Source organism: Trichoderma atroviride, chromosome 2 (assembly GCF_020647795.1).
Source record: "Trichoderma atroviride chromosome 2, complete sequence".
Taxonomy (NCBI): Eukaryota; Fungi; Ascomycota; class Sordariomycetes; order Hypocreales; family Hypocreaceae; genus Trichoderma; species Trichoderma atroviride.
The window spans coordinates 5740062-5761278 of record NC_089401.1 but is presented as its reverse complement, the minus strand read 5'-3'; the positions used below and the strand labels follow the sequence as shown (position 1 = coordinate 5761278).

General features: G+C 50.1%; 6 protein-coding genes across 6 annotated transcripts; 3 read left to right on the top strand and 3 right to left on the bottom strand.

Annotated features, from left to right (window-relative positions):
* Positions 1–255: 255 nt before the first annotated feature.
* Positions 256–3442, bottom strand: TrAtP1_004740 (uncharacterized protein; the record flags this gene model as incomplete). The annotated part of the gene is made up of 2 exons (XM_066112432.1): positions 256–951; positions 3413–3442. The coding sequence occupies 2 exons, from the start codon at positions 3440–3442 to the stop codon at positions 256–258; spliced, it is 726 nt and encodes a 241-aa protein (XP_065968517.1).
* A 1520-nt stretch (positions 3443–4962) lies between these two features.
* Positions 4963–7546, bottom strand: TrAtP1_004739 (uncharacterized protein). Its single transcript, XM_066112431.1, has 4 exons — positions 7092–7546; positions 6663–6952; positions 6493–6598; positions 4963–6427 (listed from the first exon to the last, which is right to left on the bottom strand). The coding sequence occupies exons 1-4, from the start codon at positions 7321–7323 to the stop codon at positions 5715–5717; spliced, it is 1341 nt and encodes a 446-aa protein (XP_065968516.1). The 5' UTR covers positions 7324–7546; the 3' UTR covers positions 4963–5714.
* A 203-nt stretch (positions 7547–7749) lies between these two features.
* Positions 7750–10905, top strand: TrAtP1_004738 (uncharacterized protein). Its single transcript, XM_066112430.1, has 2 exons — positions 7750–8021; positions 8099–10905. The coding sequence occupies exons 1-2, from the start codon at positions 7882–7884 to the stop codon at positions 10617–10619; spliced, it is 2661 nt and encodes an 886-aa protein (XP_065968515.1). The 5' UTR covers positions 7750–7881; the 3' UTR covers positions 10620–10905.
* Positions 10906–13294: 2389 nt separating this feature from the next.
* Positions 13295–15647, top strand: TrAtP1_004737 (uncharacterized protein; the record flags this gene model as incomplete). The annotated part of the gene is made up of 2 exons (XM_066112429.1): positions 13295–13521; positions 15269–15647. 2 exons carry the CDS (start codon positions 13295–13297, stop codon positions 15645–15647), a joined length of 606 nt encoding a protein of 201 aa, XP_065968514.1.
* A 1337-nt stretch (positions 15648–16984) lies between these two features.
* On the bottom strand, positions 16985–18807 carry TrAtP1_004736 (uncharacterized protein; the record flags this gene model as incomplete). Its single annotated transcript, XM_014084176.2, has 4 exons — positions 16985–17955; positions 18009–18353; positions 18436–18643; positions 18697–18807. The coding sequence occupies 4 exons, from the start codon at positions 18805–18807 to the stop codon at positions 16985–16987; spliced, it is 1635 nt and encodes a 544-aa protein (XP_013939651.2).
* Positions 18808–19702: 895 nt separating this feature from the next.
* Positions 19703–20913, top strand: TrAtP1_004735 (uncharacterized protein; the record flags this gene model as incomplete). The annotated part of the gene is made up of 1 exon (XM_066112428.1): positions 19703–20913. Exon 1 carries the CDS (start codon positions 19813–19815, stop codon positions 20911–20913), a length of 1101 nt encoding a protein of 366 aa, XP_065968513.1. The 5' UTR covers positions 19703–19812.
* Between the last annotated feature and the right edge of the window lie 304 nt (positions 20914–21217).

The following is a 21217-nucleotide window of genomic DNA, read 5'->3' as shown; positions in this document are numbered from 1 at the left end:
GCCATGTTAAAAAAAAAATCAAAATGCAACCGTTTTAACCAATGCCTCAATCCGCTCCTGTCACTCCCTTAGAACCGATCTGTGGAGCCTATCTATGCTCAATACCTTTTTGTTTTCGTGTCCAGAATGATATCCTGCGTCTTGAACCGCTAGCGTCATCACCGCCACTTCAACTTATGCCCATTGCACAAATCATACTCCTTGAATCAATACACGCGTACCACATCAGGATGCTGCTCGCTCGTCGGTCGGCAGTTACTGAGTGTGCAGGGGATCCATCTCTTCAACGCCAGTCTTGACGCCTAGATATCTTGTCCTTCGCAGGAGGCCTTCGACAGGGCCCAGGAGTCGTTGGAACGCGTTCTTTCCTAGCGTTGCTACCTTGACGTCCGACGTAGCGATGACACTAGCGGCTCGAGGGGCATCGTTGAGCAGCGCCAGCTCACCAAAGAAATCACCCTTCTTGTAGCTCAGAACCTGTTCCTCTCCCTTGAATGCAGCTGCCTCTCCGCTCTCAAGCAGATAGAAGGAGTGGCCAGGATCACCTTCGTGGATAATGACGTCTCCTGGTGCAAACTTTTGCGTCTCGAGGGCATCTGAGATCTTGGAACGCTCATAGGGAGTGAGCGAGGAAAGGATGGGCACTTCTTCCAAGAAGTTTTCGTACATCCGTCTGCGAGCAAAGGTTGACTCCATGAGGATACGGCGGAATGTCACTCGGTCCAAGGCCCATAGCGTGCAGCTTCCTTCAGCTGAGATAATGGTGGCCGCGCGGGGTGCGTTGTACATGAGAGCAAGTTCGCCAAATGAGCCGCCGGCTTGGATGGTGCCGACTTTGTTGCCCAGTCCATCAGGGCCAGGCTCAATAAAACCACAGTCGTTGACGTAGACATCAAATGAGCCCCGCTCAACAACGTAGAAGTAGTCGCCAGCATCACCTTGGCTAATGACCTATTGTCACGCTGTTAGTTGATCGTTCACTACCAAGTAATCATCTCTCTGGAGGCTCTCCTCTCTTCTCTTCTTACCTTGATGCCTCTGGCAGGGATAGGCTTCTCTACAAGAGCTCCCAGAATCTGTGCGCTCTGTTCATCGTCCAAGTGGCTGAAGAGGAAGTTTCCTTCAATGGCATATTTGAGTCGCTCAACCTGTTCGGGAGTCTTGTCGGTATACGGAGGGGTCCAGTTATCGAAGCCATCGGCACTTGGCTTCAGGGATTCCGCTGAAACGGATGTCCGACGTGAAAAGTTATACTGGGCCGGGTAGCTATCGGTGGTAGGGGGGGGCTCTCAAAGTAGGTGGAGCCTCGGTAGATGCGTCGCCCCCAAAAGCTCCTGAAAACAGGGAGCCACCGGGAGCCAAGTGGTTATCGCTCTCGTCCTCCTCAACGACGCGGTGCATCACGCTGGATGACATTGGTGATGCGCTGCCGCCAAAAGGATTGGGGTTTGATGAGCTGCCGCCAAAGGGGTTGGCGTTGGCCCCAAAGGGGCTCGAGAATTGACTAGACATCATGCCAAAGTGAGGATTGGTGGGCGATGGAGGGAATCTCGGCGACGGGGTGCCTCGGTCGCGGAAGAGGGAAATGCTCGCTGCTCGTTCGGTCGCTAGCCGCGAGTTGAAGAAGTCGGCGCAGAACTGCAAGATATCGGAAGGACAGGTTTGCAGAACCTGCTTGTTGAGAGCTTGAATCTCAAGTTGGTAAGCTTCTGGGAGAGACATGTCTGCAAAAGGTTTGTGTGATGGCTAGAATTAAACAGATATGACGTAAAACTCGCAGAAAAGAAGCAACTCGCAGAAGGAGCGTATTGAAGAAGGTAAAGACCGGAGTGAGTTGGACCTACAGCTTGCGCGGGAGCGGGTCTGGGATGTAGAGCCGTTTTGTATCCGCGAAAGCTGCGCGACGATAATTAGCAGCACGCTACCAGGCGGCCGGGGTTCAGAACCGGGTGGCCCGCCATCGCAGAAGAGAGGACGGGAAATTCAAACAGAGGGCCCCAGTCGACAAGGGCCACAAGGACCGCAGGTCGTGGCCATTTGCACGCCCCCCAGGCCTGACGGCGTCGAACCGGGGAGGCCGAGATGCGAACGACTAGAGGCAGCGCAAGGACAAGGGCTCTGCTAGCACCCGATCGGGCGGCATGACCAGAGGTTGGGCAGGCATGAGAGAAATAAGAGCAAGGCGACAGAGGGAAGCCAGAGTGGTGAGACGGGGGTGTGCAGCCAGGCCAGCGACAAACGAGACACAGACGGAGACAAAAAGTGACAGCGGCAGCGCCAGCCGGCAGCGTTTCTGCTCTGTGGGAAGCTATTCTCGAAGCACAGAAGGGTGGCGGCCAAAAAGAAACGTCACCAGCACGCTACCACTGCAGCCGAGGACGGGGGGTTGTCCCAAGCAGCGGTCATCGAAACAAAGATGCCGTGGGCTGGAAAGGGAGGGCACACAGCAAGGCAAACAAGATGAAACTCGTTGAAACTTACCAGCAGCAACAGCAGCGAGATGGCGTGTCTGTCTCTTTCGGTCGCAAAGCAGAGGCGGCGCACGCGGGGCGCAAGTGGTTCAGAGGTCAGGCGAGTAGGGACAAGGCTGCGGCAGCGCAGGGCGAGATTAGATGAGGAGATGAAGAGAAGAGCGGCGAAGGAGACGAGGGCGCTGGACGGGCAGAGGAGGGGTCGTGCGACGAGCCCAGAGCGTTTGCGTTGGATCGACAAGGACGGGATGCTGGGTTAACGAAAGGAGAAGAGGGGCCGAGCCTAGAAGGGTGGAAGACGGCGTGGGGAAGAGGGCAGGATAGATGGATGGCGAGACAAAAAAGAGGTTTGTGGGCCGGGCCCGGATCAATGATGCGCGCGGTTGGCGATGCTGGCTGGCGGATGGATGCAATCGATTGAGGATGCGGGACGTGGTGATGAAAGGGCAACGACAGGATGGGAAGAGGCTTTTGCGTTGACTTGATTGACAGCTCTGCAGCTTTGGTCCTAAGGCACGAAAACCGGGCGAAGAGCCTTCCTTACCTGGGGCAATCGGTAGGTGCTGGAGTGGGTAAGCAACGGTGGCTGGACAGAAACAGCACGCAGATCGAAGCAGCAGCACACAGGCAGCGGCGGCGGCGGGAGGGCTGGCAAAAGAACCTTGGAAGGCACAAAACGCAGTGGCCACCGTCCAGAAGCTCCTCAGCCCAGAGGCAAACTAGCAGCAATAGCAGCAATAGCAGCGCAGCAGCTTTGCTAGCGGGCGGGAGCACGACCTAAGCTTTCTGTAGAGCAGCACGTCGAAATGAGCAGCAAAGGCAGGCAGCGAATGCAATGGGTGGGGTTGCAGGCAGCCAGAAGGGAGGGCGGCCTATGGTTGGCGTGGCCGCGAGAGCCAGTGAGGCAAGGGCCCTGCGGAAGCTTTCTAGAAGCGTCGCACGGGCCACCCGAGGGCCCCAACCCCCCTCATCTCCACCCCTTCCACGCTTCGCCGTGGCGGTTCCGTCAGGGCTTCTTTGGCTTCTGTGCAGCTGCCTCTGGGTGCCTCTGCAGAAGGGCTGTTTTAGCGGTTCGTTCGCCACCTGTACTGTAGCGGTCGGCATGCCTAGCAGGTGCTTTACTGGTACAGCTGCAGGTACAGATGCTGTACATTGTGCGTGCAGAGCAGCAGACCGCTAGCACCCACTCCATCGAACAAAGGAACACACATGAACGCATTCACACCAGCCCCTTTTTCTGCCGTATCACCAAGCGTGCATGAATCAAACCCAACCGCCGAAAGAAGGAATTCCATCCCAAATTTTCTTAAATTCCCCCCCCATTCGCACACACCATCGCTGACCATAAGGTGACTTTTTTTCTTCCCTTTCTTTTCTTTTCCAATCCCACACCCATTCCAGACCCCCCCAAATCTCCAAAGTGCCTTACCAAACTTACTCGAGCACCCTTGTCCAGACGGTAACATGACTAGCAAGCACCGTACTTAGTACCCCGTACTTGCATGGGCTCTCATCTCGTGGCAGTGGTGCTATTGCTTCTTCTAATTTCGGATCCTTATACGCGCCTGGCCCGTTTGGTGGGCAGATGGTCTAGGATGCAGAGCTTCTGGGAGCCGGAAGGGGACCAGGCTGGGCCTCTCTTTTCCTTTTTTTCAGAAAGGTCTAGAGGAATAAGACTGAAGTGACGGTGACTAGTAGTGATAATCCCTCAGCAAGCGTGCACGCGTCTGACCAAGATAAGCACTTAATCTTTTGCTATCAATATGCAGAACCTGAGCGTGCATCAGCATCCTCAAGCAGCACGTCTCCAAAGACCTACCTAGGAGACGAAAGCCCCGAGTTTCGTACCGTATTCACGCTGTTGGCACGGAGTACGCCGTACCGCGCAGCGCGGGCTAAGATGAATAAGATGAATGCCTTGTAAGTGGCGCACTAGAAGGGCCAGCTGTGGTGGCTGTTCCTTTCGGAGATGACCTGAAGTGATCAAATATCAAAGAAGGAAGCCAGCCAAACAAATCAATAATGCCATGACTCTTGCGAATTGTTTCGTTGCCGCTTGCTGCTGCATACCTTGCAAGGTAGCATTCATTCACTTGAAGCTGTTGTTTCCCATGATTTGTTTCCCCTGTCCACCATCCCGCCTTATCTTGGCTGTTTCCGGATCCAGCTGGGCGCGACCCTGCATGCATGCGCTGGGTATCCAAGTACCGCCATCTGCCGGCCGGTTTGTGACGTCGAGGCTATTCGGTGGCGACATTGTTGCAAGTGGCCATCAAGCCAGAGTCAGGAGTAATTTCACTTAAACAAATCTGGGTAGGTACTTTCCGGTACTGCAGAATGTCTTGATCTGGTAGTCCAATCGTATCTCAGAGGTAGTGTGCTGTCCCAAGGCGAGGCCGGAATCGACTCAATCATCAGCGCTCCATCACGGTGCTTACGGCGTGTGCACCTCAGTCGGCTCATCGCCTTTTCTTCTTTAATTGTTTCTTTTGGTATTAGTACTATCTGCTATTTTGGTACTTGTCAATAATATTATCTCAGGTCAGACGCTTGCTCCGGCAGCCAACAAGGCGTGCTGCTGGAATGTACGTGCAATCAAGCCCTCCTGCTCCTTGCGGTGCATCCATCCACCCGTATGTACATACCATTCGACCTCATCTACCTCATGGTGGTTTGCTTTTGCCCCTTCAACTAGGGTATCGTCCTATACAAATACAGTTCGTAGAATCCCAAGAAGTGAAACCATCCAGACTTCCCTGCCCCTTCAAACAAATGAAATCAAAAGAAAAAAAAAATATCAACGCTGTAGTGAATATAATTGCGGCCCGGCAACGCCGTTTGATATCCCATCCGTTTCAAACACATTATTGCACAACACCAAAAACGGAAGAGGGAACAAAAGAAAAGAAAGAAGAAGAAAAAGGCAAATATATCCAGGGGTGGTCAAAGCCATACGTGTATAGCAGCAGCCGATTGGTGCTAGGCGCTCAAGGCTGAACCCTTGCTGACACAACAGCGATCCATCCACTCTATCCGATGTGGGTGTCCTGTCAAAATCCCGGCTTTCCCATAACGATAGGTGCCCTGTTAGCCACTTAATCTATCCAAAGCAAGCTTACCCTGAAACCCTTCCCTCTATAGCGCTTGGGGTGGAATATTCTACTCGGCATAGCCGTCAAAGTTGTTTGTTCTTTTTGTTGTTCCAGAACGGCAGCTAGTGAGCGGCAAAGTTGTGACACCCCCTCATGATCCGACGGCGAGACAGGAATCCAAGGCGCTGTCTATCATATCCATGTCTATTTTTTCGGCTCCGTCCCACCATATTTCATTGTCGATATCCATTGCGTCTGGGAAAATGCCATTGGTGAGATCTGCGCTGCCATTCGCCATGATCTCCTCAACTTGAGCCGCGGGGGCTTCGCCATCAGCCCAGGTATAATCGTTCCAGTTTTCGAGCTCGCCTTCCCGGTAACCGTACAAGATTTGTGCCGAAATAATGGGGAATTGAGATATTCCAGTGTCTGCCATCTCCAAGGCGATCCGCATATCCGCTATGCCTAGCGGGCCTCTTTCGCTGGCTGCTTTGGACTCGATGGGCAGCAAGCCTGATTTGTCTCGGCTTATCTCTCCTCTCTGAGCCGCGTCTTCTTCGCGGTGAAGTTGCCGCCTGTATTTATGCGTTTGAACCCATGTGGTACCTATTCCATAGCCTGCACTGCCTGACTCGCCCAGGCCATTACTTTGAGTACGACTAAAGATCTGCGTCAAGATCTCCTTGATGAATGTCTCTGTAGCAATAGACATGAGAGTCGACGCCTCTGGACCATGCCCGTTGACAAGACCAGCCTCGTAACAAAAAGGCAGCATTCTTCCAGCTACCAGGCTCATATCAGGGAACTCGCCGGACTCGACAGCAAGTGGTTGTGTATATCGTTTTCGAATCTCCAGGTCAAAGTCTAGAACGAGGGTTAGACATTGTATCCAAGCGTGAACAAAAGAAAACTTGAGGCAGGCCACTAACTCATGTTGTTGATGCCGCCGGCTGCACTTGGTGGAACATCGGTAGCCACAGGCGGTTTCCGGTGCGTCTCCGTAAACATATTTGCCAAGCTCTCAAGGGGGTCATACTATAAAAAAAAGGCAATTGGTTAATACTTGGTGAGAACATCTGAAGAGAAAATAGGAGCGAACCTCGTTTTGTGTAAGTTCCTTGATGCGCCGTCGATCCCGTGCGGGTAGTTGCATCACCTCTCCCTTTAACCTCCGCTCCGCTGCGTCACCCGACACAGGTTTACTGCCCGTAGTCGTCGTGGGTTTGTCATTGGCACTAACCCATGGCGCAAGGCCAATATCAGGCATCTCCCGAGTAACATTGCCATAGATTGCAGCAATAAGTTGGTTGTGCAGGTGGTCTTTCTCTCCTGTTGGTGATGCTAATATTGGATCGATTCGGCTGGAGTATTCGGACTGGTTGAGTCGTCCTGTTCGATTTAACGATGAGCATATAGTTGGATTTATAAACATGTAAAATACATCACGAATGATGTCGAAATTAAAATGCATTCGTGGATAGCAAAAAGAAATTTGGAAAAAAAAAGTCTGGAAAAACCTTATCCGTACCAGTTAGAAACTCAGTTGTGGATTCTTTATATATGAGCCATTGCTCAGAGCTGATGGCGGCTTTCAGGGCCGTATACAGCGGCTCAAGGTCAATTCGAGATGGTATTATCTGGCTAGTCTTGACAGACTTCGTGGAGCCCGGCGCGGTAACTGTGAGCGTCTTTGTCGATAGAATAGGCGTCGAAACGCTGACAGACGGGCGGCTCAAGGCCGCGGGGTCGATGTCGGGCATCGTGGATCGCGGAGAGTCAACTACAGTTGTCGCGTGCAGCGATGGAGCGGCGCGCAACGCGAGGGAACAATCATGGGTCGATAAATGGGATCAGGGATGCTATGCGATCGCTGCCGTGGAGTTATCTTGATGAAAACCGCATTGTGAGGCCGCAAATTCGATGGCAAACTGCTGCGTCCTTGTTCCGATGGCGTGGTGGGAAAGGGTTAATGGTTAGGTGAAGTCTTAACTTTTGCCGGTAGAGTGACGGATTCAGAGGGATGCGCTACTGTAGGGCGGCTGAAGGAGTACTGAGTACCTCTAGACTGCACCAGGACGCGCCCAATTTGGAGGTCGCAGCTACCTCCCCGCCGGATAATCCACTGTTACATCCCACTCCAAAGCCATCGCGTCCCCTGCGCGTCTTCAGCAGCTTTTCTTGCGGCCTGAAACTTTGCATAAAGAAACAGTTACAGGTATTTCTTTGTCGCTAGAGCAGCTCTCTGTTGAAATCTTCTTTTTCTCCCCTCCATCTTTAGCTGCCTCACTCAAATTATTGCTGGTCACAACAATGCAGCCATGGCACCAGATCGCGTCGCCAATGCCCTTGACAACCTGATAACCCAAATCGTCCCCTCCAGAGGCCCAAACGAAGGCCAGGACTCTTGGCAAGCCCGGTATAACTTGAGCCATGAGCTTGTCAGAGCCATAATAAACAGGTAAATATGGCGTCTGCGCACCTGACGTTGAGTATATGATGGAGAACTGTGACCTTACTAACGACGACTCCTTGTAGCCCGCCTGATCCTGACATCTTGTCAGACGTTGATCGGGCAGCCGACTCCATCAAACGAAAGCTCATCCAGAGTAATCCTTCCCATGCGCTCAGATTCTCCGACCTCTATTCTAGGCTGCTGGCAGTCCCCGTCCTCAAGTCAAAATGGGCAATCCTATACCTCCTATACGCTCTGGCCGACTCCCCTGATCCGAAAGCGCCTCCGCCGCCGCTCAGCATAATCCAGCCCTCTTCTTCCAACTATCGTGAGGCTGTTGCCCGGGATGCAGTTAAGAAGCGTGCTAGGGCTCGCTCAAAATCAATCCCTCTTACAAGAATAGAAGATGACCCAATGGGAGAGTCTCCGATACATGAAGAGCTACCACACAAGCTACCACCATCGAAAGAACAGAGGCGCATCGCAGAGGAAAGGCAGCAGCAACAGCAACAGCAGCAGCAGCAGACAGAGCTGGTGAGAAGGGATGTGTCGGTAAAGTCAGCTCTGCTATCTAGTAACTATGCAGAAATCGAACCTTCAGAAACGGCCATCCTTCGAGACCTTCCATTCACACTCCAAGGTGTATCCTCCACGACTCTCCCTTTCACGAGAGAAGATATGTTGAAGCTCCCTCCTTCACTTCCTCTACCACTAGTTTCTATTTTACACACCCTTGCCGAGCCCTCGCTGCTCTATCGACGCCTGGATGCTTTCTGTCAAACCCCTGCCAACGGTCTTTTGGCTCAAAGCTTGCGATCGGCGATAAGCAACGAACTACGCTCATATCTAACGTTAGTTGCGACTCTGGAGGGCCAGATTCGGAAAGCTTTATCTCTTTTGGACGAGAATGCGCCCAGAGGGGGTATTGGGAACACCGGTGTCACATTGAAGAGATGCGTGGTGTGGACACGAGAGGCAACAATGGGACTGAGGCTCTTGTCCCTGATTGCTGAAGAGTCAGAGAACAAAAAAGGTGGTCAGATTATCACTCTGATACACAACTTTGCTTCGTCCAATGGAGATCCCGTTGTTGCTGCATTCGCAGAACGGCTGTTGGGTAGCTTCACCCGGCCTTGGTATGGCATTCTTCGCCACTGGATCTATGACGGAGAGTTATCGGACCCATCCCTCGAATTCTTCGTTAGAGAGCAAACCGACAATGAGGATACTTTACGCATCAAGGGCAACGTTTGGGAAGATAAATACGAGATAGCCCAGGATATGGTTCCCAGCATCATTTCACAAGAGTTTGCTCAAAAGATATTCCTTATTGGGAAATCGTTGAACTTTATCCGGCACAGCTGCAGCGATTCATTATGGGTGGAAGATTACTCCAAAGCTGCTTCAAAAGAACTGAGATATGGCGATACCGCAACAGTTGAAGTATGGATTGACGAGGCGTACAAGACAACAATGAAACGTTTGATGGACTTGATGGAGACCAAGTTCCGCCTCTTTGTCCATCTTCAGGCCTTGAAGGACTATATCCTGTTAGGGCAGGGCGACTTTATCGCACTGCTCATGGAATCTCTCGCGGCGAATTTGGATCGCCCTTCGGGTTCTCAATATCGGCATACACTCACGGCCCAGCTGGAGCATGCAATTCGCGGCTCAAACGCTCAGTACGACTCTCCAGAAGTGCTCCGGCGATTAGATGCTCGAATGCTCCAGCTATCGCATGGCGACATTGGCTGGGATTGCTTCACTCTAGAATACAAGATCGACGCTCCCGTAGATGTCGTCGTTACCGAATGGGGTAACCGGCAGTACCTCAAAGTCTTCAATTTCCTATGGCGAATCAAGCGGGTGGAATTTGTACTCTTATCGACATGGCGGGAGTGTATGACGGGATCCAGAAGAGTGCTGCAGAGCCCTAATCCTGCGGTAGTCCAGACGTGGAAGTCAACACGAGGTGTGCTCGCCGAAATGATACACTTTGTGGGACAGCTGCAATACTATATCCTTTTCGAGGTCATTGAATCTTCATGGGGCGAGTTGCAGAAGCGAATCCGGAAGGAAGATTGCACACTGGACGACGTTATCGAAGCACATAGACGATACCTCGAGGACATTACCCATAAAGGCCTTCTCGGGCCGAAACTCCGACATCACCCTTCTGATAATAAGGAAAGGACGACATATCTCGATCAGCTGAGTGAGATTCTCCGGTTCATGCTACATTATCGCGACACCATCGTCGGACTATATTCGTGGACCAGTGCAGAGTATACTCGGCGACAGGAAGCCGAGCTGAGAAACATAACACGCCGTGACGATGATGGAGGTCTCGCATCTTCTGATGACGTACCATCCGAATTTCCCGCCTTGCAGGAACGCCTACGACAGCTCGGGACTTCATTCCGCACCAGGCTACAGATCTTACTGGGGGACTTGGCATACCAGCCAGACGTCGACATGAGGTTCTTGGGTGTTGCCATGAATTTCAACGACGTGTACCAGCCCGCGAGGAGGAAGTCCAAGACGGCTTCAACAGCGTCGGCGGCAGCAGCGGCAGCAGCTTCGACAAACACGGCCAAGCCTTGAGCATGGACGGATTGTTGGGAGATGATCAAGGGCTATCTGCCTTAAAAAAAAAAAAAAGAACAAAGAGTAGGGAAAGGTGTGTGGTGGTACCAACAGAAATTTTCTAATGACTTTTCGGAGCAAAAGCTGCGATGAGGGCATGATATGATGTTATATGATACGTTTGATTAACTTAATGGGGACTTGTTTATGGTGTCTCGAGCGGAGCAATTGAGCGTGAGACACTTTGGTGAATGCAACTTTTGGTTAGAAGTACGATCTAGCGCAAGAGATGCTCGTATACCATTACGTTGTCTAATAGAAGACGAAGAAGAAAGAATTCCGTAATGTGGTTGTGCACTTGTATGATGCAGTATCTGCTTGCTGTCAGTTGATGCTGCCCTGCGTTAACGAATTCCCAGATCCCGACTTCTAAATCTCGATTTCTTGTTTTTTTTTCCCATTTGGTGTCTCAGATATTCATGCGCCAAAAACAGACACCCTTGCGCATTCATACGTCAAGATCGACACCGGGTTCTGCACGGGAGTGACATACAGTAGTATGGAATGGAAACTTGCCCCCCCCTTGGAGGGTGATGTTAGTCCAAAAGTTCGAAGCAGGGAGGAAGTATGGATGTGAAAAGGGAAGCCTGATAGATGAAGGGCTGGCAATTTTTTCTTAGGTTCCATGGAAGCTAAAAGGAGACGTGTAGGAATGCATTCCTTAACCTCGGCGAGTTTGGACCAAAACGTGTCTTTGATGACAACTTTGCTGCAGGGAAGCTCGACAAGACATGGGGTAGACAGCAGGCTACTGAATCGATCTCTGCAACTCCTTTGCCCAGGCAGATCGATAGTCTACTGTAGGCATACAAATGCAGAGCAGCTGCAAGGGGCTATTCTTTGGGCCATCTGCTCGCAGCGTTGGCTGAAAACTCGTTTCCCCAGTCCAGTAACACTCTTGCGGCCCATCTTTGTCCGGGATAAAGACTACTACTGGCAGGGAGACAAGACAAACCATCCAATGATGGATGGTAGCCCATGTCCTACTCCGCAGTCTCGTTTCGTAGAACTTCTTGGCAGCGGTTTGTGGACATGGCCACAAGGCTCCTCCAAGTCAGCTCCATACGAGGCAAGCCATCAATCAATGTGTTGCACCAAATCTTACCTGATCATTTGGCCTTACGAAAGTACCATTAACGGCGTTTTTTTGCTCCCCAAACCATCAGCTCATCTAGAAATCAAAAAGTCATCGGAGGGTTAGAGTACCCGAGGTACGACACAGGGTAGAACCTCGCAAAGTAATCGGCTCAACCTGCTTACTTTGCTGACAAGCTCTCTGGGGGGACGAGACCACCAAAAGTGGCAGCTGTCTTACTTGGGAGATGCCAAATCCGCAATCCGCAAGGAATCTCAGCTAACACCAGGCCAGTAGGTACATATTGAGAGAGAAGACGGCATGGCTTTTTTTTTCTTCCTTTTCAGCAGCACCGGTAGTCTAACCATGCAACTTCTTTTGGCACACCCCTCCTCCCTTCTGCTGGATCTAATAAGCCGAGAGAGGGCATGTCTGCGTTACACGAATTACATTAAAAGCTGAAGATATGTCGTGGCACGCAAAGAAAAGAAAAAATGAGGAGGTGTGGGTGTAAGGGGAGATTGAAGAAAAACAGCGAAAGCACATATGTCATAATTTCAACAGTTCTTTCTTGTCTCGCAGAGCCGCATTGTTGGGGGTTAACGCTGCCGGGGAGGTACATGTAGTATAAAATATCTCGACTTACGCGACATTGGCTGGAAGATGACTCGATTCGCGAATATGGCGATACCCTAGCGCCTTATTTCCGCCTGAATATTACCTAGCAGTAGATAATCTTTCTAGAAAGGAGGCAAGTGTCATTGGAACTGCTGCTCATAGCAATGGCGGAACTGCTCAGGATCGATCGCCAGGGAATCGCAGAATCCGCCGTCAAGTCATCCTGGAGCTGTTGCAGGTATACGCTACCTAGGATTATTATCCGCTATTCCTTGCAATCTTTCCCCGACATGAAGTTTCCACGAGACTTCTCGAACAAAAAGAAATAAAAGAAAAGGACAGGGTCAGCATCGGGGATGCCGTGGGAAGCGATGCCCGTCCAAATCCAAAATCCCCCCCTACAAATTGCTTGACCAGCAAGCCGGGGGATCTTGTCAAATGGTGGAGCCACCTTATTGCGGTCGTCCGATACAAGTTTACACTACAACGTACAAGTAAGGCTCTGACAGGCCTTTGGCTTCGGCTTCCTTCTTTCTTGTTTTTTGGCGGAGCAATACGCACCGCTAGCAGTATTGCGTGCATGTTCTCACACATGGCTGCATGGATGGGGAAATGCGAGGTATCGTGTCTGCACTCCACGTTTGTATCATGTACCGTACCTTGTCGTTGTGGGCAATTCCTCACAAGCCCGCCTGCCACGTCAGGGCAGCATCTGCAGGGTGGCATCAAGGTATCAAGGTATCACATACTCGTACGAGCGTTGCAAAGTAATTTTTCTTTTCCCTTGGCCGGGCGGCGCAAACATGCTGGCGGCGATACTTTTGGGTGGACCACGGCTCAGGCCAGAGACGCATTGATGCCTTCGGACAGACGGACAGATGCCCTACCAGCACATGGCACCATCCGCTCCCCCCCAAGGGAGAAATTCTTGTCCGCCTCGATGCCTTTGCTGCTGCTGTTGGGGGCACAAGAACGGACGCCTGGTTTGTCTGCCTACCGGTCCTCGTGCGTTGCCGCTCGTGTGCCTCGCCTGCAATCACGGCTTGAGACACCGCCGTCTGGGGCTACTCATGAAGGTGCTAATTCCTGGTGCCAACAGCGGCGGCAGGGCAACGCTGAGTCGCAAGGTGGCTGTAGCATCCCAGGCATCTATTTTCGAGGTGGCCAGTGGGTTTCATTCGGGCCAATGTTCGCCTAACTTTGCCTCCGAAAGTATCAAGTCCGTACCCTCTTATTCGCATATAAAGTACCTTGTCCATCATGACGACGAAGCCGTGGTACCTCGAACTTACAACCTTGATAGCTCTTCCGAGAAAACTTTGCTTACTACTAGCAAGTAGCAGCATTACCTTGTTTGTTTCAAGAGAGCTTGTACGGGTAAGCTTCCGCCTGCTGCCCTCAACGCTCAGCTTTGCTTTGCGCCTCTTGGCCCCCCCCTGGTCAACTCGAAGCTCTCCAAGGGGCGGGCCCCTGTAGTTTGTTTGGTCCCCGCAATATTACCCCAAATCTCCCAATTAATCGGGACGTCGGAGAGCCATTGCTAGCGGTAGCGTGTTTTGTTTGCTGGCTAGGGATTAGACGGCATTGAATGGCGGTTTGCCCAACGCTTTGCTTCCAGTCCTTTTGCAAGGCGGTTTCGTGTCATTTTGATTAGCGGCATAGGCGACGTGTACAAGTACGTGAAATGCGCGGGTGCCGGATTACCAACGTGTCTCTCAGTCCACTTTGGCAGCGCCGTAACGGTAATGATGGTCAGTATCAGAGTTATGTGGCATTTATACATTTTTCACGGCAAGCAGCAGAGCAAGTAAAGCATCCATGGGTCCTCCGAGGCTGTTTACACCTTTCCCCAGACCCGCCTATGCCCACCCCTCCCCCTTTTCTGCCTTTTCCCTCCTTCTTACACGCCCCATATCTGGGCACCCAGCAGCTCCTTGAAATAGAAATCCTCATCTGCAAAAATCCTTGACGTGGACAAAGCGTGTTTGCAGCTGGTGCTAGCGGTACTCCGTGGCGGTAATCCGCCGCAGACAAGCACCAGTAAATGCTCTCTATTCCCCATGCGTCGGCTTGTCTACCTCTGACCGAGTCCTTCATGCAGCTTGCCACAAACGCGGCGTGAGCATCCCCGGATTCCCCAAGCGTTTCCCCGGAGCCTCTGGTGCGCCCAGAATGGTGAAATTACAAACCGTAATAGTCCATCCAGCACTGAATCGTGCCACCCGTACACCCCTCCGCAAAGGTACTTGGGTCAAGCAACATGCTGGCCAGGTACCCAATTTGCTCTCCCAGGCTGTGGTTCTACCTGTAGTCGACGACCAAGTACGTTCTTCGGCTAACCGCACCCCCTCTCCCCCAACAACAGCAGCAGCACAAACTCTGCTCTTTCCCTCTTGCACGCCCTCCTCGTCTGGAGCCGCCCTTCCGAGCCCCGTCAACGCCTTCCCTCCACTTCGTACTTCGTACCTGTTTCCTTTTCTTCCCTGCCCTATGGCCCCGAGCCCTCTCGCTTTTATAATTCAAGCTTCCCTCCTGTCTGCTCTTCTCGGCTGTCAAAGAAAAAAAAAGCCCAAGATCCTTTTTTCTTCATCTCTCATCTGGGCTGGCTTCTGCTTCTTAAGCTCCTTTCCATTTACAGCAATTACTATTGCCCTTCTACCACCTCTGAAATATCAGCTTGGCCAAACTTGTCGCCGTTTCTTCTCTCACCATCTTCTTCTCCCTCTCTTCTCTAATCGCCAACTGGTGCTGTCTATCAGCAGATATTCTTCCACTGCTCCCAACACCTGGTGGATTCCACCGAATCTCCATCTGTGAGCTGCACTTGATCGGGCCTGCCAACTCGTCAAAGCGTCAGTAATTGTTCACCTCTTCCATCTACTCTTTGCCTCTCTCTTATTCTAACATCTCTTAGTTCGCTTCATCAGCCAGCTCAGCTAGACTGCCTCTCTACTTGGCCCAAAAAAAACACGGCTTATACCAGCATCAACACCAGCAACATGTCAAGTGGTCAAATCGCAGCGCCTTATCCCATCAAGCCCACTCAACGGGCCAACATTCGGCTGGCAACATCCGAAGATATCTACTCCTCGCTCAGCACTTCTCTCAGCCCACTGAAAGGTCATCAACGTCCCATCATCCCTTTCGATCATGCACCCGTGATCAAGGACGGCAGCAATTCCACAGCCACTGCCCATCGCGTCTTTGAGGATGATTATACCGTTCCAGCTCCTCCACCGCCGAGTCCTGTTAGCTTCAGGGTCGATCGCTGGCCCGCGCCAGCTTGTCGCTAAAGGAGCCGAGTCCTGTTACACCATGCTCAGCCTTGTTCATCAGACTGAAAAGGCCCGACGCATAGTTGATATGGGGTGTAATCAGGCCAACCCCACTATCATTTACTCTTCACTTCGGTCACTGTTGTACACTAGGGTTTAGACGGCTGGTATTTGCCTTTTTTTCTCCTTTTCTTTTGTTTTTCTCTAGCTCGGAGTTGGTGAATTAGGGACGGTTAATGGTTAATGGTTAATTACAGTGGGATTTGGGCGAAATTTGGGAGGACAAAAGACAAAACTCGTGGGTTGCTTGTATTTGCCGTGTCATTGGGCCTGGCCCAGGACAGGCAATTGGCAGATAACACGGGGCGAGTGATGGCTATAGTTTTACGGGTACGAGCTTTTCTCTGCTCAGTTTGTTTTTCGGTCGAGTCAGTCTCCTTCTATAACCAAGCTTTTGATGCTGTACTACATGGATTTCCCGCTACTGCGCGGCAATAAGACCACTGCAGCATGCAAATTTCGCAATGCGTGCCAAAAGGAGAACTAGTACCGCTCAGCCTCGATGTGATACAAGACAGCTGGATATGGTTGACTCATAAGAGCGGTCAGAGTGCCGTAGCTATTGGCCGTTATGCCTCCATCCTTCGCCGCGAGGATGTAACTATAGCATGCATGCGGCCAAGCAACCACGCTCGCTGCCATTGCCATTGGCTTACACGAGACGCAGCAGCGAAAAGCTTGCCACTGCCACTATCCTTAGCGACGAAGCTACTTGCGAAGATGGGACGGCTATTGGCAGTTGTTGGATGCCGCACGGAAGTACAGGCAGGCAATATACTTGGCTGCATACCTTGTGTATGATATACACTAGTAGTAGCAGTAGTGGCAGTAGTAGCAGCCCTGGAGTAGTAACAGGAATCCTGGCCATTATATCCTACCACTGAGATCCGGTGTCTATTAATAACATGAAGGCTCCAAACAGCTCTATTTGCTAGTGCCCGTCGAAGCGTGTGTGTGTGGCTCTCAGTGTGGGGGAGGGCCGGCCGCCACTGTACGCGACCACAGGGGGGGCAAATGAAGCATCAATTGGGCAATGGCATATTGATGAATATTTTGTGAGATTGTCACCTTGGCTCTCATAGAGATGGGAATATTTTCTTTTAGCGGCTTAGGGGGGGTAGCATTTACAGAGAGCCCTTACTCAATCGTATATGCTCACTAACAAAGGTCTTATATACTATTCACGGTTGACCGTATCAACAACCTATTTGTGAACTTCATTTATATTTGTAATCCAACACTCATTTGCTACGTTGATCGCGTATTGTCCTCTAAAATATTATTGCTATAGTCTCTCATTCCGGTCGACCACGTCCAAGTGCCACGTTCATTCTTGCTTGCGAAAGCTGAAGCGGAGCCAGCCTCCTTGATGACAGCCCAAGGCGATACTTCTTGTCAACCACTCTGCCTAGCCTCCACGAGCTATTGGTCGGAGAAGTCATAAGCACTTTGAACTTTGGCCTCAGATTGTCATCCTCAACTATCCGCTGCAGACATTCCAGCACTACCGCCAATTTCTTGAATAGCCCATTTAAATCTAGATCAAAATGAGATATTCCATCAATAACAAGAACAATAGTCCTGTCGGGAGGGAATTGGCGGATGAGTTGATGCAGAAAGATGCACAGTTCATCTAGGCTGTGGTTCTCTAGTGCCTGAACAAAGCTCCGCCGATCAAGAATGTTCAAATCCAGCAGACCTCTGTCATATAAAACGACAAGAACCTGCATAATCACTGACCGAACAAGACCAGTCGGGCCGTACCAGCTATCTCTAGGGCTACACTGCAAGCCACAGTGAAAATGCAGCAAGATATGCGATGAATCCAGGCTAGTCATGCTTAAAATGAAGTATGCGCAGAAAAGAGACACAGCAGAGATCTTTTCGATGGAACTAGCGCCGCGAAAAGAGAGGTTTCCGTCAATGAGAAGCATATCAGGATGCTCGCTACGCATCCACTGGAGGAAGCGGTCTTGCTCAAGGATGGAGTAAGCTTGTGCCTGAGCACTAGGATCTACCCTCGAGCTCCAGTTAACGACGGTCTCAAGATCTTCGACGCGCTGTGCCAAAATGTTTTGAAGTTCAATGTCATTGTTTCCAACAGGTATCTTATCAGGAGCGGATGCTGATAGAATTTGAAGTAGTCTTTTAAATGAAATGACCGCCTTTTGTTGCTGGGTATTGATTGGGGTGGTTCGCTCGGATTTTTCGCTGGGTTGTGTTTCTTGTTCTTTTTTAATGACTTGTTCTGCTTGGGATACATTACCTGAGATGCCAAGTTAGAGACTGTAGCTGTGAATCAAATATAGATTTGCTTACTCTTCTGGAGTCCGCTGAGCAACATTCTCAACGCGTCGGTTGCATCCTCTCTGCTCTGCAAGAGTGTTTGAAGCAAATTCATACAATTTAGCAAACCTTGGTCCAGTTTATCAAACCTATTCGAGGATTGATCGCCAAGATCCCGTATTTGGTCTGACGTTCTCATCGAAACGTGCAGAACCTCATTAGCTTTAACATGTGTAGCTTCGATGTGCTGGTCTCGACAAGTATCGACGGAAGCTTCGAATTTTTTGACTGCATTGTGAATATTTTCCATTATCTCATCAATACCAGCTTTCTTTCCGATAGGATTTTTGTTTCTTTCTTTCAACAGCTTTGACCGCACTGTAAATGTTAGCAGATGGCCATAAAATGAGAGTCGGCTATGGACTGGGAACTCCATTCTTGATGCTTCAGAACCACGTACATCTAGAAATTGAGGAAGGCGATGGGACAATGTCTAATAACTCATCAATAGCATCTACAATGCTGACATATAAATCGCCGGCAGCCTCGCAGACCTGTGCATCTGTTTGGAAGCTCCTGCGCTTCAACGTAGCATTGCAGATAACCTGGTGAATTTCCGAGAATCCGTCGATTACCTTCCGCCTTTTATCTGTGTGTCGCTGTGCAAGCTTGACAAAGAGTTAGTAATAGCATTGGTCACTCAGCAATCTGAGTGTCACACCTTCACCAAGACCAAAAGGCCCGATTTTACGATGCACAGGCCATAGTCGTTGGGAATTAAATTGACCCACGGGTCGATGGTTTCTTTGTTCTCTCCAATGGTGATTAGCATTCGAGAAAATATCCGGGAGGCGCCTTTCTTTGAGTCTGTCGCCTCTAGTTCAGTTTCGGCAAGCTTATCTAACAGCTGATTCCATCTCTGCACTTCGTCGTTTGAATGATTGGGCTGTAGCGCCAGTGTCGAGCCCAGCTGTTTGGACTCGACAACTGCCCTTCGAATATTGCTAACGCTGCGAATCAGCTGTGGTGATCTGGTAAAGGTAGAGGGAGAGGCTGTATCAATACTCTAAGTTCTTCGGCACTGGATATCGAAGCTTTCTATCTGCTTCAACCCTTAATCCTCCAAAAGCACTGTGAACACTCGAAGCTTCTTTATTTGCAAACGAAACTTCAGGACTACTATTTTCTGGTTCCCCTCTTTGCCTTTTTGTACTCATTATCCCAATTTTATGCTCAGTGACAACAGAGTAGCCAATGAACCAACAAGATCGAGCCAAAGTGGAAATGGTCGGGCTGAAGTTAGTTGTAATAATGATCGGGCATCTTGCTAATTTGTAGTCGCAAGGGAGTAAAATACTACCTTAACGGGAGGAGAGCAGTGACCAATGATATCAGAAATTGGCGGATGGGAACCTCACGGTTGATGCCCAACGGCATGTATTGCTGCAGCACAACGTGTCAATATGAAAATCACGATGCATGTGAGCAAGTTATGATAGGCTGAAGTCTCAGAGGACTTAGCTATCAAGATTAATCCTTGCTGTTGGGGGCGTAATGCCGCTTCGAATTATGATTTGATTGGCAGCCTCGTCCACCGAATGCATCTGGGTGCATAATAGGATATATTTGGGTTACAGCGAAATTGACCGCCTGTTCCTAAAAGACTTATATATACCCCTCACTTGTATTCAATCCCCAACGGACGGACTTTAGCTTATTCTTTCGCTATTCTGTTGGCGAGATTGAGAGGCGCTTAAATTGTGACAAGAATCGTGCTTTCAATATTTATCTCTCTTCCGATATTACGTTCTACCCATCTAGCCAACTTGAACAAACAATGAAACATTCTCAAATAAAAAGAATATTTAGGGAAGCAAAATCTCGACAAGCAAGAAGAGGTCCAATATTCGCCATGGAAGATCGAATAACTGTCGTGGGAGGTCCAACATTCGCCATGGGAGGTCCAATTGATGAGCGCCCGAAGGTTTCGGTCCGTGTGATGGATTTTGAACATTTTAAGAATCGCTATGGTATAGATGACAAATATCACATCATTGAGGTCCTTAGAGCTACGCCTCAAATGACCGACGAGATTCAAGATGAATGGAATAGGCGAAAGGAAACAGCCAACGCAACCAAGTTAAAAACTTCGGCAGTGGAAAATAGTATGCCGTCCGATATTGAAAGGATACAACGGGTGCGCATCCAGTCGACAATGATTTTGGGCTATCTCAGCCACGTAGCTGGCAACCTAGGGTGGGATATTGAGAAGCCCAGGGTGTTCTGCTGGCCGTTCAGGGCATTAAGCCACTACTACCCAGAAATGAAGCAACATCTCGACATATTGGAAGAACGATGGGGAGAAGCTACGCCACCAGAAGACTTTGGATATTTTAAGGACGCTCCAGCTAAAGAATATAGTAGCGATGATGAGTATGCGTCAGTGGATCAAAAGAATAGCGACAATAGAGTAAAAGAACCCAGAAATAGCGCTACGAGAGGAAAACAACCTACAAGCCAGTCAAATTCTTACATTAAATACGGCGCTGAAGATCTTGGCGAGAAAAAGAAAGACGGAGTCAACAAAAAGGCTATCCTGGAAGATGAAGATAACACCGACACTGACGCAAATAACGGCGATGGCGATATCGACATCAGCGACCCTAAGCTGAATGACCCGACAGCATTGAGACACATGCGTTGTTACATAAAATTCATGGAACAAATAATTCTGCCTCTCGAGCAAGCAACTAGGGATTATTTTGTGAAAAGTGGAAGAATCAAGTCAAATGATCTGTGGCATCTGTTTCAGATTGGAGATATCATCTGCGCCCCTTCTAGAGCAATCTCACAGCAGCAAACGGCGTTTATCATCTATCGGAAAGCGATACCGCCCATTGCAGACGATTACCCAGACGACTTAATAATCGTGGTTTGATAATATGGTGCTATTACGTCGACAACGATGGAAACAGATATGACATGGTGGAAGAAATGTTCAACATTGATGGCTATGAAGGCGAAAAAACGATTACCAGCCTTCCAATATTCCCGCTTCATTATGCACATGATTATGAACCACGGCTCACGACACTGGAAAAGCAAGGGGAACATTTTAAGGCTATGGTCAAGGAAAAGCACGTATACTGCCAAGGCTGGACATTACCAGACAACCCAATAGGAAAAAAAACTGTGGAAAGGCAAAATCTTGCTTACAGCCCGCCCGAGTATGTTGACAGCGA

Coding starts and splice junctions, on each gene's coding strand:
- TrAtP1_004739 (XM_066112431.1), bottom strand. CDS start 7,323: ATGCCCGACATCGACCCCGCGGCCTTGAGCCGCCCGTCTGTCAGCGTT. Junction 6,953..7,091: donor CACAACTGAGTTTCTAACTG/GTACGGATAAGG, acceptor TAAATCGAACAG/GACGACTCAACCAGTCCGAA. Junction 6,428..6,492: donor CGGCGGCATCAACAACATGA/GTTAGTGGCCTG, acceptor CCCTCGTTCTAG/ACTTTGACCTGGAGATTCGA.
- TrAtP1_004738 (XM_066112430.1), top strand. CDS start 7,882: ATGGCACCAGATCGCGTCGCCAATGCCCTTGACAACCTGATAACCCAA. Junction 8,022..8,098: donor GTCAGAGCCATAATAAACAG/GTAAATATGGCG, acceptor GACTCCTTGTAG/CCCGCCTGATCCTGACATCT.